The sequence below is a fragment of the Solanum pennellii genome, chromosome 3 (genome assembly GCF_001406875.1).
Source record: "Solanum pennellii chromosome 3, SPENNV200".
Lineage (NCBI taxonomy): Eukaryota > Viridiplantae > Streptophyta > Magnoliopsida > Solanales > Solanaceae > Solanum > Solanum pennellii.
In genome coordinates, this window is record NC_028639.1 from 18,000,661 (window position 1) to 18,014,909 (window position 14,249).

General features: G+C 35.0%; 1 protein-coding gene across 1 annotated transcript in view; it reads left to right on the forward strand.

Moving 5' to 3' along the window:
* LOC107014339 (putative elongation factor TypA-like SVR3, chloroplastic) overlaps positions 1 to 10,913 on the forward strand; it is a 15,206-nt gene extending 4,293 nt beyond the window's left edge. Inside the window, exons 5-14 of the mRNA XM_015214208.2 lie at positions 358 to 510; positions 1,023 to 1,112; positions 2,486 to 2,620; positions 2,739 to 2,855; positions 7,499 to 7,650; positions 7,719 to 7,803; positions 8,138 to 8,232; positions 9,216 to 9,381; positions 9,683 to 9,878; positions 10,362 to 10,913. Coding sequence (XP_015069694.1) covers positions 358 to 510; positions 1,023 to 1,112; positions 2,486 to 2,620; positions 2,739 to 2,855; positions 7,499 to 7,650; positions 7,719 to 7,803; positions 8,138 to 8,232; positions 9,216 to 9,381; positions 9,683 to 9,878; positions 10,362 to 10,495 — 1,323 coding nt within the window. The 3' untranslated portion in view covers positions 10,496 to 10,913. The remainder of the gene's footprint in view (positions 1 to 357; positions 511 to 1,022; positions 1,113 to 2,485; positions 2,621 to 2,738; positions 2,856 to 7,498; positions 7,651 to 7,718; positions 7,804 to 8,137; positions 8,233 to 9,215; positions 9,382 to 9,682; positions 9,879 to 10,361) is intronic.
* Positions 10,914 to 14,249: the final 3,336 nt, after the last annotated feature.

Sequence of the window (14,249 nt, forward strand, 5' to 3'; positions counted from 1 at the left end):
CCCCCCCCCCCCTCTTCCCCCTCAAGAAAAGTAAAGGAATAAGGATTTAAAAAGAAGAAGAAACAAAGCAATAGCTCTACATACTAATTTTGTGACATATAGAAACCCTTGTTATAATGTTAAACAGATAAACATGGAACTACAACTAGTCTCACATTTGAGACTAGTTGTACCATGAACATAAAAATATTCTCTCGAGTTATTTGGGTATTCTTGAAACAGGAATTTCTTAATTGAAGATACCTGGCAGTTATTAGAATTAGGGTCCACTATTAACCAGTTGAGCTTTCTGGGATTGTTGGTACCTTATGTAAGACATTGATTTTGATCTCTATCTCATTGTCCTCTTCTCTGCAGTGTGATTTTCAGGTAATATATGCCAGTGGTATCAAGGGAAAGGCAGGACTATCACCTGAAAATTTGGGTGAGGATCTTGGCTCATTATTTGAGGCCGTCATCAGATGTATTCCAGGGCCCAAGATTAATAAAGATGGTGCACTTCAAATGCTTGTTAGTTCTTTCTTCACCTTTCCTCTTTTATTTATCCTATGATAAAGCTGCTGGTCTGCATATTTTTTTATGCAGTAAACCATCTTTAGTTTCTTTAAGGCTTTCTTTAAAAGATGCAAATTTGTTCCTTTCGTAATGGGTGCTTGCATCAAGATGTATTCTGGAAGCTCTTTGTTGTGGGGTAAATGTCGGAAGGCTTTGGAAACAGTTGAAGCATTGAAAAACACCTTAAGCACTGCTACACAGGAAAAAATAAATAAAATGACCTCTAGTAGTACTGATTTCTTTCAAGAGGGTGTTTCAATAGCAATGTGGATAGCTTGTCAAAAATGTATGAAGTTTCAGCCTTGTAGGTTCTGTGCTGAAACCTCATCTGTATGTAAGATCTTAGAGTGGTGACAATGCTTACTCAGATGTTGGCTCTTCTGCACCACTAAGTACTTTGTAGTTCTTCTTGAAAAAGGAGCCATAATTATGGATTTTCTTATTTAACTGATCAATAAACATTATAGGCTACAAATATTGAGTATGAAGAACATAAAGGGCGCATAGCTATTGGACGTGTGCATGCTGGAAGTCTGCGCAGGGGAATGGATGTGAAGGTAGGTCATACCATCTTCTCTCATTTGGGGTTGTTTATCCTATGAAAGCTCTTACATCAATCCTTTTTATTCCCTTGCAAACTGCTGTTGTTCCTGTTTATACACACTAGACACTACATTCAATTGCTTGAGATGTTATCAGTTAAAGTATTATTCTTGAATGAGTACCTTCTAGATCAGTTTGTCCTACCAATGGAGCTCAAATTGACTTCTATACTGTCTTACTGCTTGCTTGCAGTGTTTAGTTATGCTCATGCAAGGGATCTGTTACGAGGATGCAACATAATTTCTCTCACTCACAAATTGAGCAAGATATAGAATTTCCTTTCTGATAACAGGAAATATATATATATATATATATATATATATATATATATATGTACGTAAAAAATGGTGTGATTCTGTGTACGTATTATAGTTCTCACAGTCATACTTGCTTATCAAGAGGTTATTTTTTAAGAGGCTTATCAAGAAAGGTTTTTGTTGAAGAGGCTTATCAAGAGACTTTTAGTTTCTCCGATGTTAGTGTGTTAGTAACATGGATTAAAGGAAGTCTTTTCTGTGACTTGAATCTTGATAGATGTTATGTCTCTATGTTAGGTGCATTAACAGTTGAGATAACGAACTAATCTTCTTCATTATGGGAAGGCTAGGTTATCACGCATGAACAAAGTTTGAAGTTCCAAAAATTCCAGTCTAACCTTTCTTGTTTTACTATGAGATCAAAGAAGACATCCACACACTTGTACACATTTTTTGATACGGTAATACTTTAATCAATTATGGGAATATCTCCCATATACAAGCAGTGTATGTGTGTGTGTTGTTTACAAGCTCACACACTTAACAAGAGAGATTTAACCTCTCCGACCGAAGTTCTCTAGTAGCCAAAAGCAATGTTTTCTATAGCTGGATGTATGCGTATATGCTAAGTTAAGAGCATTGCAGTTGATCTGGTAGATGACAAACCAATCTTCATAGCTCATGCTGACCGAATGCAAGTCATGAGTCTCCATTCATTCTCCCACCTCTAGTTGTCAAATTTAGGTTGAGAAGTTGAGAATATAAGATCAAATGCTAGGATTCTTCATTGATCTTATGCTCTGATTGATGTATAATTCCACAAATACATATAAACCTCTGGTGCTGATCTTAATGGTTGATCTTAGGATCTCGTATATTAGTGTCGACTAAATGTGACTAAGACTGTTGTTTGCCTTATTAGCTTATCAAACTTTTTGAAATAATAATTTTATAAAAAAATCATTTTTTTCATGGAACTTGTTATACATGCTAGTTCTATCTACGTGAGAAGTGCGTTCTTTTACTTTTCAATTTCTTTTCTTGACGAGTTATACAAATAACCTTGTCAGATATGTACATCTGAAGACGCATGCAGATTCGGCAGAGTAAGTGAGTTATTTGTGTATGAGAAATTCAGTAGAGTTCCTGCTGAAACTGTTGAAGCTGGAGATATTTGTGCGGTGTGTGGCATTGATGATATTCAGGTATGAAAACTGAATATGTTGGTTGGTTGGTTTATATACATTACTTGTCATTTGAGATAATTGCAAACATATGATGCAAAGCAGTTTATGAACCACTGTTCTTCTTTTGTAAACTTAGATCGGAGAGACTATCGCTGACAAAAGCGATGGAAAACCATTACCTTCAATCAAGGTTGAAGAACCTACAGTGAAAATGTCATTTTCAGTCAATACATCCCCCTTTGTTGGCCGTGAGGTAAATCACTATTTAGTAACATCTTTTTTTACATGTTTTTTCATACCATGGAAGGGACAAACTATAGAGTTGACTTTCATTCTGAAAAATGCATTGCTTCTTTCAATTTATACTATTTTGTCTTACAATGGCATATTTTAAAGCAGGCTTTCTTCTTTATGTGGTTGTTTCTTTTGCCGTCTAGATCCTACTTTTTCGTCTTACAATGACATATTTTAAAGCAGGCTTTCTTCTTTATGTGGTAATTTTTTTGCCGTCTAGATCCTACTTTTTCCATTTGGGAAAGGATTTCAGTTACACACCCGTTCTTTGTGGTGTCTTGTTACCCCCAATCTTTTTTTGACTTGACCTTGAATGATATAGATATAATACATAAACGTGCCCTTTAACTTGGCCTTAGCTGACATTTATGCGCTCCAACTTTGGGTGCACAAGTGGACACTTAAACTTGTATAAAGATGAACAAGTAGAGACACAAATACTTAATGACATGATATAAATCAGTTAGAGTATCTCTCACGCGAATTGCCAAGTAGGACATGTGTGTCTACTTGTTCAACTTTATACAAGTTTATGTGCCCACTTGTGCACACCCAAAGTTGGAGGATATAAATACCAGTTGAAGCCAAATTAAAGGGTTATTATGCCAATGCCATAATTAGATCTGATGTAAGTTGTGATACATATTTTACCACTTAATATATTTATTTTTCACATTTTCTTCTCCTTCCTTCTTCCTCCTCTTGCCCTCCACTACTAGAGGTGTCAGATGGGCGGGTTGAGCTGAATTTGAGTAGGTCAAAATGGGCTGAGTTTCCCAAAATTTATTTTGGCTGAAATGCAGGTCATAATCCAACTTGCCCAATTTCTTACTGAATTTTAAATGGTTCATTTGTTCTTTTGTACTCCCTCGTTTCAATTTGTTCGTATGTTTTTGACTTAACATGGTGTTTAAGAAAGTAAAAAAAAACTCTTATAGAGTGTGGTCTTAAACTAAAGATATGTCAAATGTATTAAAATGTCCTTTAATCTTCTGGTCCTAAACATGTCATATGGAAATTATGAAAGATTGCCAAAAAAGGGAAGACATTATTTTTCAAACCGACTAAAATGGAAAGTATGACAAACACAAATTAGAGGGAGGGAATGATATTTTAGTACCTAATAAAACTATTTTTTTCTTTATTATGGCTTATGTATAGCACGATCAAACAAAAAATATTTTAACAAGACTTCTTATGGGTCAGTTTGGGCTACATATCAACCTAGATACTATGGGCTGAAATGGACTGAGGCCTGAGCTAATAATTGGGCGGGTCAATAACCATCCCAAACTTAGGTGGGTTATGTTTTCATGGGCTAATTCTATCACCTTTATCCACAACCACCAGAGAAATAACGGATCAACTTTGAATTCATCCTTACAAGATTCATTACAAAAAAATTCACTTACCAAAGCTAATGGACTGCGAGTCTTCACAATTGCACTTGTCCGTTGCTTTGAACTAAATCTAAATGTCTCAGTAGGTTACTATGGACTTCTTTCAATGATGGACTAAAGAAGCTGTCTTTCAAATTCTTTTTTTCAATTTCATTTTTGATATGACTATCTCTGGTGAATGTAATGAAATTGCAGAAACATACAACATAATTAGGAAACTCCCCACCATTACCTTTTTCAAATTTTTTTTTTTAGGAAAATCTAGTCCAATAAGGTGTAACACAGTAGATAAGAGGAAACCTACTATTCAAGAGGTTTTTCTCGACTCGAAATGGGAGCAGATTTGAAAAAGAAAAATTTTAAAGTCTCTCTAACGATGATGATAATGGAGGCAATGCAAGTAGTTTCTCCATCATCAGAAGGACATCATTGATCTATCGACCGCAACCACAGTTCCATCCAAGAAGAAACAAAGAACAGAGAAATCTACTAAATGGAACCCCACAATTTTCATCATCACAGATGATGATTTGACGTTGTGAAGCCTTCACTTCTTCCTTTGTAGTTGAGATCCCCATGTTTGATTTCTCTAAATCTGAAGTCTCATTTGTTTAATGCTTGTTAGAGTGGGTAAGAGTTCCATTGGTTGGGGAATGGACCGGTGATCTCCTTATATGGACTTGAGCAATCCTTCCCTCATGAATTAGCTTTTGAGGTTGAGTTAGGCCCAGGTGTCATATCTTTACATGGTATTTGAGCCAGGTTTATCTCCGTTTGGGCTCCCAGTCCACGCGCCAATTGGGTCTAGGCGTGAAGGAGGGTGTTAGAGTGGGTAAAAGTCCCACATTGGTTGAGGAATGGACTGGTGATCTCCTTATATGGACTTGGGCAATACTTTCCTAATGAGCTAGCTTTTGGGGTTGAGTTAGGTCCAGGTGCCATATCTTTACAATGCTCATTGGATTTCTCTTCAACTATCGACCTAAGTCCTTTGGTCTTTATTTGACCCTATCAATAGTTGGCTGTCAAGTGCTTTTAAGGGGAGATTTAGGAGATGTTGGAGCAAGTACTGGTAGATGTGGTGGAAGGATGGTAGCTTATGGTGGTGGCGGCGCCGGTGAGGGTGGTGGTGGAGGAGAGAAGAAATAACAGAAAGTAGAGAGGAAAAAAAGAAGTAAAGAAGTAGGAATATATATATTTAATAAGAAATGTTAAAAAAGATAGTCTATGGGCTAATAATCCTCTACAAAGGTTGGACGTGTAACTGAAAATCCAGCCTTAGTTCAATGTGGTACTTATGCCTTTTTCCTTTTTTTTTTTTTTTTTTTAAGGTAAGATGTTGGGAGGTGGGACAAACAAAAGGTCATCTTCCTCTTCTCTTCTTTACAATGCAATACTTTGAGCAAATCTCGCATCGGGAAAACACCCAAGACATGTCGGGTATATAAGGAAGCGAGCCGTAGAGCCTAGTAACACGTTTCAAAATCATGCAGGTTGAAGTTAAATGTAGAAAATATGACTAGTGAGCTGGGTTATTACATTTGGTGTTAGAGCTACTTGTGTGCAATCTTTTTCATGGTGAGTCGAATATCAAGGACTGAAATCATACATTGCCAAGTTCCTTAGGCTTTGATGTGCTGTATAAAGTCATGAAGAAATAGGCCCAAACTCGACAATAACATGAGTAGAGTGATCTATTAGAAAGTCACAAACTTGGATGGGAGTCGAAGAAACCTCAACGAGGAAACGGAGTCCTTAAGAGGAAACAGAGTCCTTAAGAGGGGACGTATCTAACCATTTAGACAATCCCACATTGACAAAGAGCTGGAGATGCTGGGTATACAAGGGAAACAAGTATTAGACATAGTGACACCTTTTGAAGCTGTGCGAGCTTAGGGCCAAAGCAGACACTATCAATAGTATGTTGTATTGTTATATATGACTTCAATTTGAGCATGATCTGAAACTCTTAAGTGAATTCCACATTAAAAAATACTTTAGGCCATGTTGGTGTGTTTTAAAGCCTTGCAACCTAGGCTCAAGGCCCGATGATGTGTTTTAAAACCGTACAAGCCTAAACACAAAGTGAACAATATTAATACTGGGCCTACTGCCTAGGTTGTGCTGCTGTAATTGTATCACCAGACTTAAGGACGTGTCGATGTGGTATTCTCATAGAGTATTGCACTCCTTTCTCCAAATTCTAATGTTTGCTGCTTTTTTTTTATTTTTAAAGAAATCCTGACCTTGAAGTTTCAAGCCTCTTTAAATCCCCGACTGTTCCATGCTAGAATTAAGTCAGAACAGGTTTTGAATAAAAATTTGACAATCAAATGTGGCAATTAATAAGAAATTTTTTAGATTAAAAAGTCATGTTCAGTCATCTTCATCATGAGCATTAATTGTACCATAGAAATTGCAAGAAGGCAAAATTTTACATGTGTCCAACTACCTGGAAGTGATACTAGCTCAGATTCAACTTATATGGGATTTTTTATTTATTTTGGGACTTCCAAAGTGTTCGACACAATTTTTCTAGTATATATTACATACAATTTTCACAACTTCCAATCGATCAAATTTGTAACTATTCAATTTTTAACTTTGAAGTGATGTTTTCTATATAAAAGCAACTTTTCAACCACTATTTTAATATTTTATTCCGTCATTAATATAATACAGAAGTCTAAGTTAACAAAGTTAAAAGTCAAAATATTTATGTAAAATTATATGGAGAAATTGGAAGCTAAATGACATTAGAAACCCCCTGCTGTTGGACCCGAAAATGAGTAAACATTAAACTAATAATTCTGTTTTATTTATTAATGATGATATGGTAAATACCGGGAGCTATTCTAGCTGAAGTTATGCCAAACTTTTTGCTGCCCAAATCTTTGTTTCATTATACTCCATTCTATATACGCACACATCTCGGTGCGTTATTTCCTGTTATGCTTTGAACCAGCTCTCATGTAGATAGCAATTGAGATCTGGGAACATGATAGATGGCACATTCTGTGCTGAAACCGAATTTGAGAACAATGCATAGTTTAAGTGAAGAGCATTGTGTCACCTTTACCACAGATAGAACATGCTTGCTTTCATGGGAAATGATTTTAAACAATTTTATGTGTAGTTTAGTTGCAGAGTATTTCACAGATAGAACTTGCTTTCGTGGGAAATGATTTGAAATATTTTTCAGGGAAAGTATGTTACTAGTCGAAACCTAAGAGACCGGTTGTACCGTGAGCTGGAAAGAAATCTGGCAATGAAAGTTGAAGATGGTGAAACTGCAGATACGTTCATTGTCAGTGGACGTGGTACTTTACATATTACCATCCTGATAGAGAACATGTAAGAAAATTCTATCACATACCTCGGACCACACTATCTTACTCATACTAAAAATCTGAAATGTTCAGGCGAAGGGAGGGATACGAGTTCATGGTGGGACCTCCTAAAGTGATAAATAAGAGAGTGAACGACAAGTTGCTGGAACCTTATGAGGTAATCATTGGCTGAGTTTGTTTTGTGTTTAACTGGACGAAATGGATAATGCACATAAGTTGAGATCATTTTTAATATATTATCCGTGTTGTATTTTTGGTAGCACTGTGGTAACGTCTCATGATTTTCCCTTTGGTTTGGCCCCTCCCCAGACCCACACATAGCGGGAGCTTAGTGCTGCCCTTTTTTGTTTTTTCAATACATCTGGAAGATTGTCCAATATTGCTTTCTGTTTCTGTTTCTGTAGGACTTATCTGTTGAACTTGTATACTAAGAGAGTATTGTTTAATCTCTATCATTTGTTAGTCCTGACTTTTGTATTCCATATTTGCAGATTGCTACTGTTGAGGTTCCTGAAGAACACATGGGGTCTGTGGTTGAACTTCTGGGGAAAAGGCGTGGTCAGATGTTTGATATGCAAGGGCTTGGGTAAGTAAAAATTGTCATGATGACCGGATATTTTTCAGAATGATTGGTAAAAGATTCTCTCAGCTAAGTGGAGTAGGTTTGGCATCATGGCACGTGGTAAAGGATAGTTAAGACAATTCCAACTGTGAAGATTTGCTAAGAATCATGAGTCTTACACTAGGAAGTTAGGGAAGTACCTGTTCTTTGCCAACATCATTCCAAGCATAGTTTAAAAACATTGCTTTCAGTCTCAGAATATCTAATACAATCCTTCTGGTCCTTAAAATGAGATCCTTCCTACCTAGATCTGGCAATTCAATAGTTTGTTGTCTGCTGAGATAGCTGTATGTTCTTAACCATAACAAGGTTCTAGTTGTGCTGAAAGTTGCGAGTTTGATTATGTGCTTCCGGTTTCCATTTTGATCCACAGTTGTGAGGAAAAAAAATTAAATTCTTAAAAAAAAATAAATGAAATGCTGATATTTATTCAATAAAACTGTTTTGGTTTATGTTTAGCTCAGCTGAAGAATACGATCAAGGAAAATGATAGATATTTGTGATGTATGTTTGCTCAGACTCTTCAAAAGTGTCAGATGGTGTGTGCCGGATCCTCCAAAGGTAGTGCATTTTTGGAGGACCCGACTTCAATATGGCAACAGTTTAGGAGAGTCTGAGCAACATAGTTTGTGATCAGATATGGACGTTAGGCTCATGGAATTAATTTTGGTCTTGTTTATTCAATGTTTGTCCCAGGAGCGGCAATGTGGTTCTTTCAATTATTTGCATTATATGGACATCCTGCATTCTCATTAGTGATATGTTATATCAGAGGATTCATCCTGAAAAAAAGGGAACTTTTCTTGGTCTTCTTGCTTTATTGTCTACTGTGTTTTTATTCATTCTTTGTGATATTTTGGCTTTTTGAAAGGCACAGTTTTTAGCTGCAGAATACTTTTTCATTTTTATTCATTGAATACAATACACTAATGCAACTTATCTGTCAGGTCTGAAGGAACATCTTTCCTCAAATATAAAATACCTACCCGTGGTCTTCTTGGATTGAGGAATTCAATCTTGACAGCTTCTAGGGGCACAGCAATTCTCAACACAGTATTTGAGAGCTATGAATCATGGGCTGGTGATATTTCTACTCGTGATCTTGGTTCACTGGTAATTTTACACCTTCGGTACAATCTTCTCCTCAGTAAAGATCAAATTTTAAATTGGTTTTAAAGTCTTAGCAAATAGCAGATGGTCCAAGTTTTTTCAAAATTTTGTTTTTAACTTTAAAAAGATGTGATATTTAGTTGTTTTATTTAGTTTTTAAATATGAAAATTTTATCTGAAAACATTAACAAACTGATGTGCAATTTTACGCCAAAAATTGGATGCATTGATCCCCGTACTCTGAATTGTGCTTTTTCCGGAACAGAATGATATTATATTCTAAATTTTGCTTATATCATCATAGGTTGCATTTGAGGACGGAACAAGTACATCGTACGCACTCATGAGTTCTCAGGACAGAGGACAGTTGTTTATTGGCCCTGGAGTTGATGTTTATAAAGGTCAAATAGTTGGTATTCACCAACGGTCAGGTGACCTTGCCCTGAATGTCTGCAAGAAAAAAGCTGCAACAAATGTCCGTTCAAACAAAGAAGTAACAGGTAAAGTCAGCACCAAACTGAAAAATCTCAACCTTTTCCTACATAGAATTAAAATAAATTGTTAAGAAAATATTTGCTTACATATTGTCCCCATATTGTATCAAAGAGCTTAAGATTCTGCAATTCGAGCTGTTACATAGAATTAAAATAAATTGTTAAGAAAATATTTGCTTACATATTGTCCCCATATTGTATCAAAGAGCTTAAGATTCTGCAATTCGAGCTGTTACGTAGAGAAAATGGTGTGTTATCTTGCAACTAGGTTCATTCCCCGCCCTAAACTATAGTTTCTAATTCTGCTTTGAACAGAGTTCAATATTATCCTGATAGCATGATTTAGGGTTTGGGGGGTGGGGTGGGGGGTTTCACTACCTTCTTTTTCTGATTAACTATAAAATTGTTCTTATGTACTTAACATTTTGATAGTATGTCTTTGCTTTTGTCCGCCTCATACTAACTGAAGTCCCATATCGTTACATGCAGTGGTTCTTGATACCCCACTAGATTTTAGTCTGGATGATTGCATAGAGTACATTCAAGAAGATGAGCTTGTTGAAGTTACTCCATCAAGTATCCGGATGTTGAAAAACCCAAAGTCTGCCAAAAAAACGCGATGAGGGTTCACATAGGACGAGGCAAAGAGATGTGATGAAGTATACATAGGACGAGACAATATACATGTTACCCAGCTCATCATTTCATTCCAAAGCCTCTCTCTTTTGGACAGTGCATACAGGATCATTAGCATGTTGGTACTTTTAACATGTGAATTGAACTTTTGGTTAATGCAGAGCTATACTGCATTCAAAGCCTTAAATACAATAGGTTGAAACCTTTTGGTAGTTGGATTTGGTTAGGCATACAAAGGCGTGGTATATTTCTCACAATTTGTATAGATAATATAATAGAGAGCATGCAAAACAATTTGCAATATTTGGTATCGTAACAACTATTATAGCATTATCAAATTCCATATTATTGTGTAAGATGTGCTTAATGGGGTGCCCATTATTTATTCGAGTCAACATAAGACAATGATTTGGTTATATTTATTTTCCTTCATATCTTATCCAGCTATTCATCCACGTAGATGCATAAATAGTACTCTACTTCACAAAATAGTTGTGCTTTTTAAACCAAGTAAACCATGCCTAATCTTAATATGCCATTTTTGTTTTCAGAAAGTGTAGAGAAAGCTTTCCAAATCTTTCTGAAATTATTTTAACCAAATGCCTTCAGAGAGTCTCTTTTCCAGATTTTTGAAAAAGCTGAAATATTGTCACTTGTGTTTGAAAATTGGCATAGCATGACAACTTGAAAGGTTGACTTTTATTAAAAATTGTGAATTTTATGATGAGTTGCGACTTTTATTAAAAGTTGTGACTTTTTCGAAAAGTTATGACATTTATAAAGACTTCTGACTTTTACGGAAGGTTGAAACATTGATGAAAGGTTGTGACCATTCCGGTAAGGCACAACAAACATTTGTTCACGCTATACTTTGTTGTCTATAATGTTCCCTTTCATTTTAAAACAACGAAAATCCTAAACTTCTTCTTTTTATGCACAATTAAATATTTGATTCTGAACTTCTTCTTCTTATTCTTCTGCACAATTAAATATAATGTACTTTGCTCATGTTGAGTGGCTCACTGACACTATTTTTTTTGTATCATTACACTAGTGAATAAAATCATTCATCTTGAGATGATCTATTTCTTTAAACCTCGGGTACTAGAGAGAAATGACTTCCTTAACAAAACACTGTGTATTCAATGAACTCGATTTTTCCTTTTTGTTTCATTCTATTGTTACAAATCCGGGTATGTTTTTTTTTTTATAGTCATTAATTTATGCTTATGATATTAATTGTTGTTTTTTAGTCCATCCATTTCTATACAACATTATCCAAAGAAATTTTTTCTTCTCCAAGAGATCAAGCATAGAGATTTATATGATTTTTAGTTGTTATCTAATAATGTTAATATTAACAAGAGTAAAAAAAAAAAGAAAGTCAAATTACATAACTAAAACTAACAATTAATCACAATTGTATGGTACACAATAATGACTATTCTCTTGCACCAAAGTACTCTTTTGAACTTTTTCCCCATTATCTCTTACTTCTCTTTCACCATTTTCAAGGATCTTTAATGTTTTATTCGTGAACAACTTCAATTTCTTAACACCATCATAATTATATTACATATTAAATTTTGATTTTGAAAGATTGCATTTAATTTTAAAACACATAATGACTACATATTACTTATTGGTATATCATACGACAATGAAACCTTTGCTCTTGATAAACACATAAGTTATATATATATATATATAACCATGCATATATATGATAACACCAAATGTAAAGTTTCAAAAGCAAATTATTAAATCTATAAAATAAAATTATGTAAATTAGAAGAAAATAGTGATACGATTTGTAATTTTGCCTTTTCTTTTAATAAAACAAATGGTAAACTACAATTGAATAACCTCTATACTCTTGAAAATCAATTTGCATAAAAATGCTATAACATCAAAATACAAGAAAAGTTCTATTCTAATTAATTTTTTAAAGAAAAATCATCTAACCACGCGAAACGGGGGTCCATTTACTAGTTTTAAGTATTCAAGAATGTGAAAATAACTTAACGTCTAATTCGACCCCTAAACTAGGTGAGAAAAGCGTGTCCAAGCCTAGTGGAGTAAGGAAAAGACGAAAACTCCCCTTTATCAAATGGATGAAATGCCTTAATTAGAGAGGCTTCACTTAAACAACCATAACATTTAACTCAGAGCTCAAAATATATCAAACTTGGTGGTGTTGGAAAGAAGACTCAAAGACTTCATTTGATATGTAATGTGCCACCTAACCCCTTATGTGCTAAAAATATAGTCATTTGAAGTTGCTCCAAAACTAAAACTAATGGAAATATGAGTCTTCAAATGAAGATATTTGAGTCCTATTTCCAATGCCACCAAGTTTTACCAATTTGAAGGTGTGAATAAAAAGTTATAATTATTTGAGTGAAGCCTATCCAATTAAAGCTTTTCACCCGTTTGGGAAAGGGGTACTTTGTTTCCTTACTGCACATGACTTGACCACATGTTTCCTCAGCCAAATTAAGGGTCTAATCAGATACTAAGTTATTTTTCACATGACAAAATGCTTAGAATTTCAAGGCTAAGTTTCAAGAAGATGAAAAGAGGAATTTCAAGCGTTCAATCAAAGGTTGAGGAATTTCACCAAGAAAGAGGGTTCTTTCGAGGTATGTAAGCTTTCCATAGTGTTGAGTTTGTTCGTCCTCATGCCAATCATGTAATTCCATTCATGAATTCGTCCATGCGATTGTTTATATTGAGATTCTTGAGAAGTTCTTGAGTTTTAGCCCCATTCTTTAATAATGGAGGTTTTGAGTTTTGAGGTGAGGATATTTCAAATTAGTGATGCTTCTTGATATATTTTGTGTGGGATTTCATTGAATATGTATTGGGTTTATGAATCAATGAGAGTTTGGAGGAAATCATTCAATTCTAGATGAGGTAGCACTTGAAATTTGACAAGAAAATTTGTCGGGAATCTGGGTAGAGGGATGGAGCATCGCGCCCAAACTACTGGACAATAGTTTGGGGCCTGGCGGGCTGCGCCAGCGGTGCACCCCAAACATTGCCCTGTGCCAATCAGTGCACCAGGGTTACCCGGTCCTTACTATTCTGTCCTTCTTCCCGTATGTGTTTATTGAAATCATGTGTATGTTCTTTATCAATATGAACTCTTAAAGTCTTACGTAATTCTTGAGAGATCTTACATATCATAATCACATGTCTTAATTCACATTTCGAACTAAAATAAAGTCAAGAGGAAAGTGAAGAGGTCTGTTTTGGTCACTTTGAGAATTCTTTAAATTGATTATAATTTTGAACTAAATCTTTAGTAAATGAGTATGAGAATTTTAAGAGTTTTATTTCATGTTTCAAAATGAGTCTATGGGAACTAAGTATTCCAAAATGTAATAATTTTAAATTTAAGAGAGAACATCAATTTCATATAAGCTACGAGTTTAGAGAAGTTTCAGAGTATTACCTCTTTTAAGAGAGTCTTTTGAATAATTACCTCAAATTCAGAAAGAGTTATGTTTTAAATATTTGAGCACCGATATAGGGATGAGTTCATACAACTCAAAATCATCATAAACCATGTAAGCCAACATGGGAAAAGGATAAAACTTTTTAGATGATTCCTTATTGCCTTAAAGAATATTTTAGTGGATGGATCCACTTAGTTGAGGTATTCTATACCCTAGCAATGTATATGACAATTCTATTAGCGTGGGAAAGACATTGTATCATAACATAACTAATAGCGAT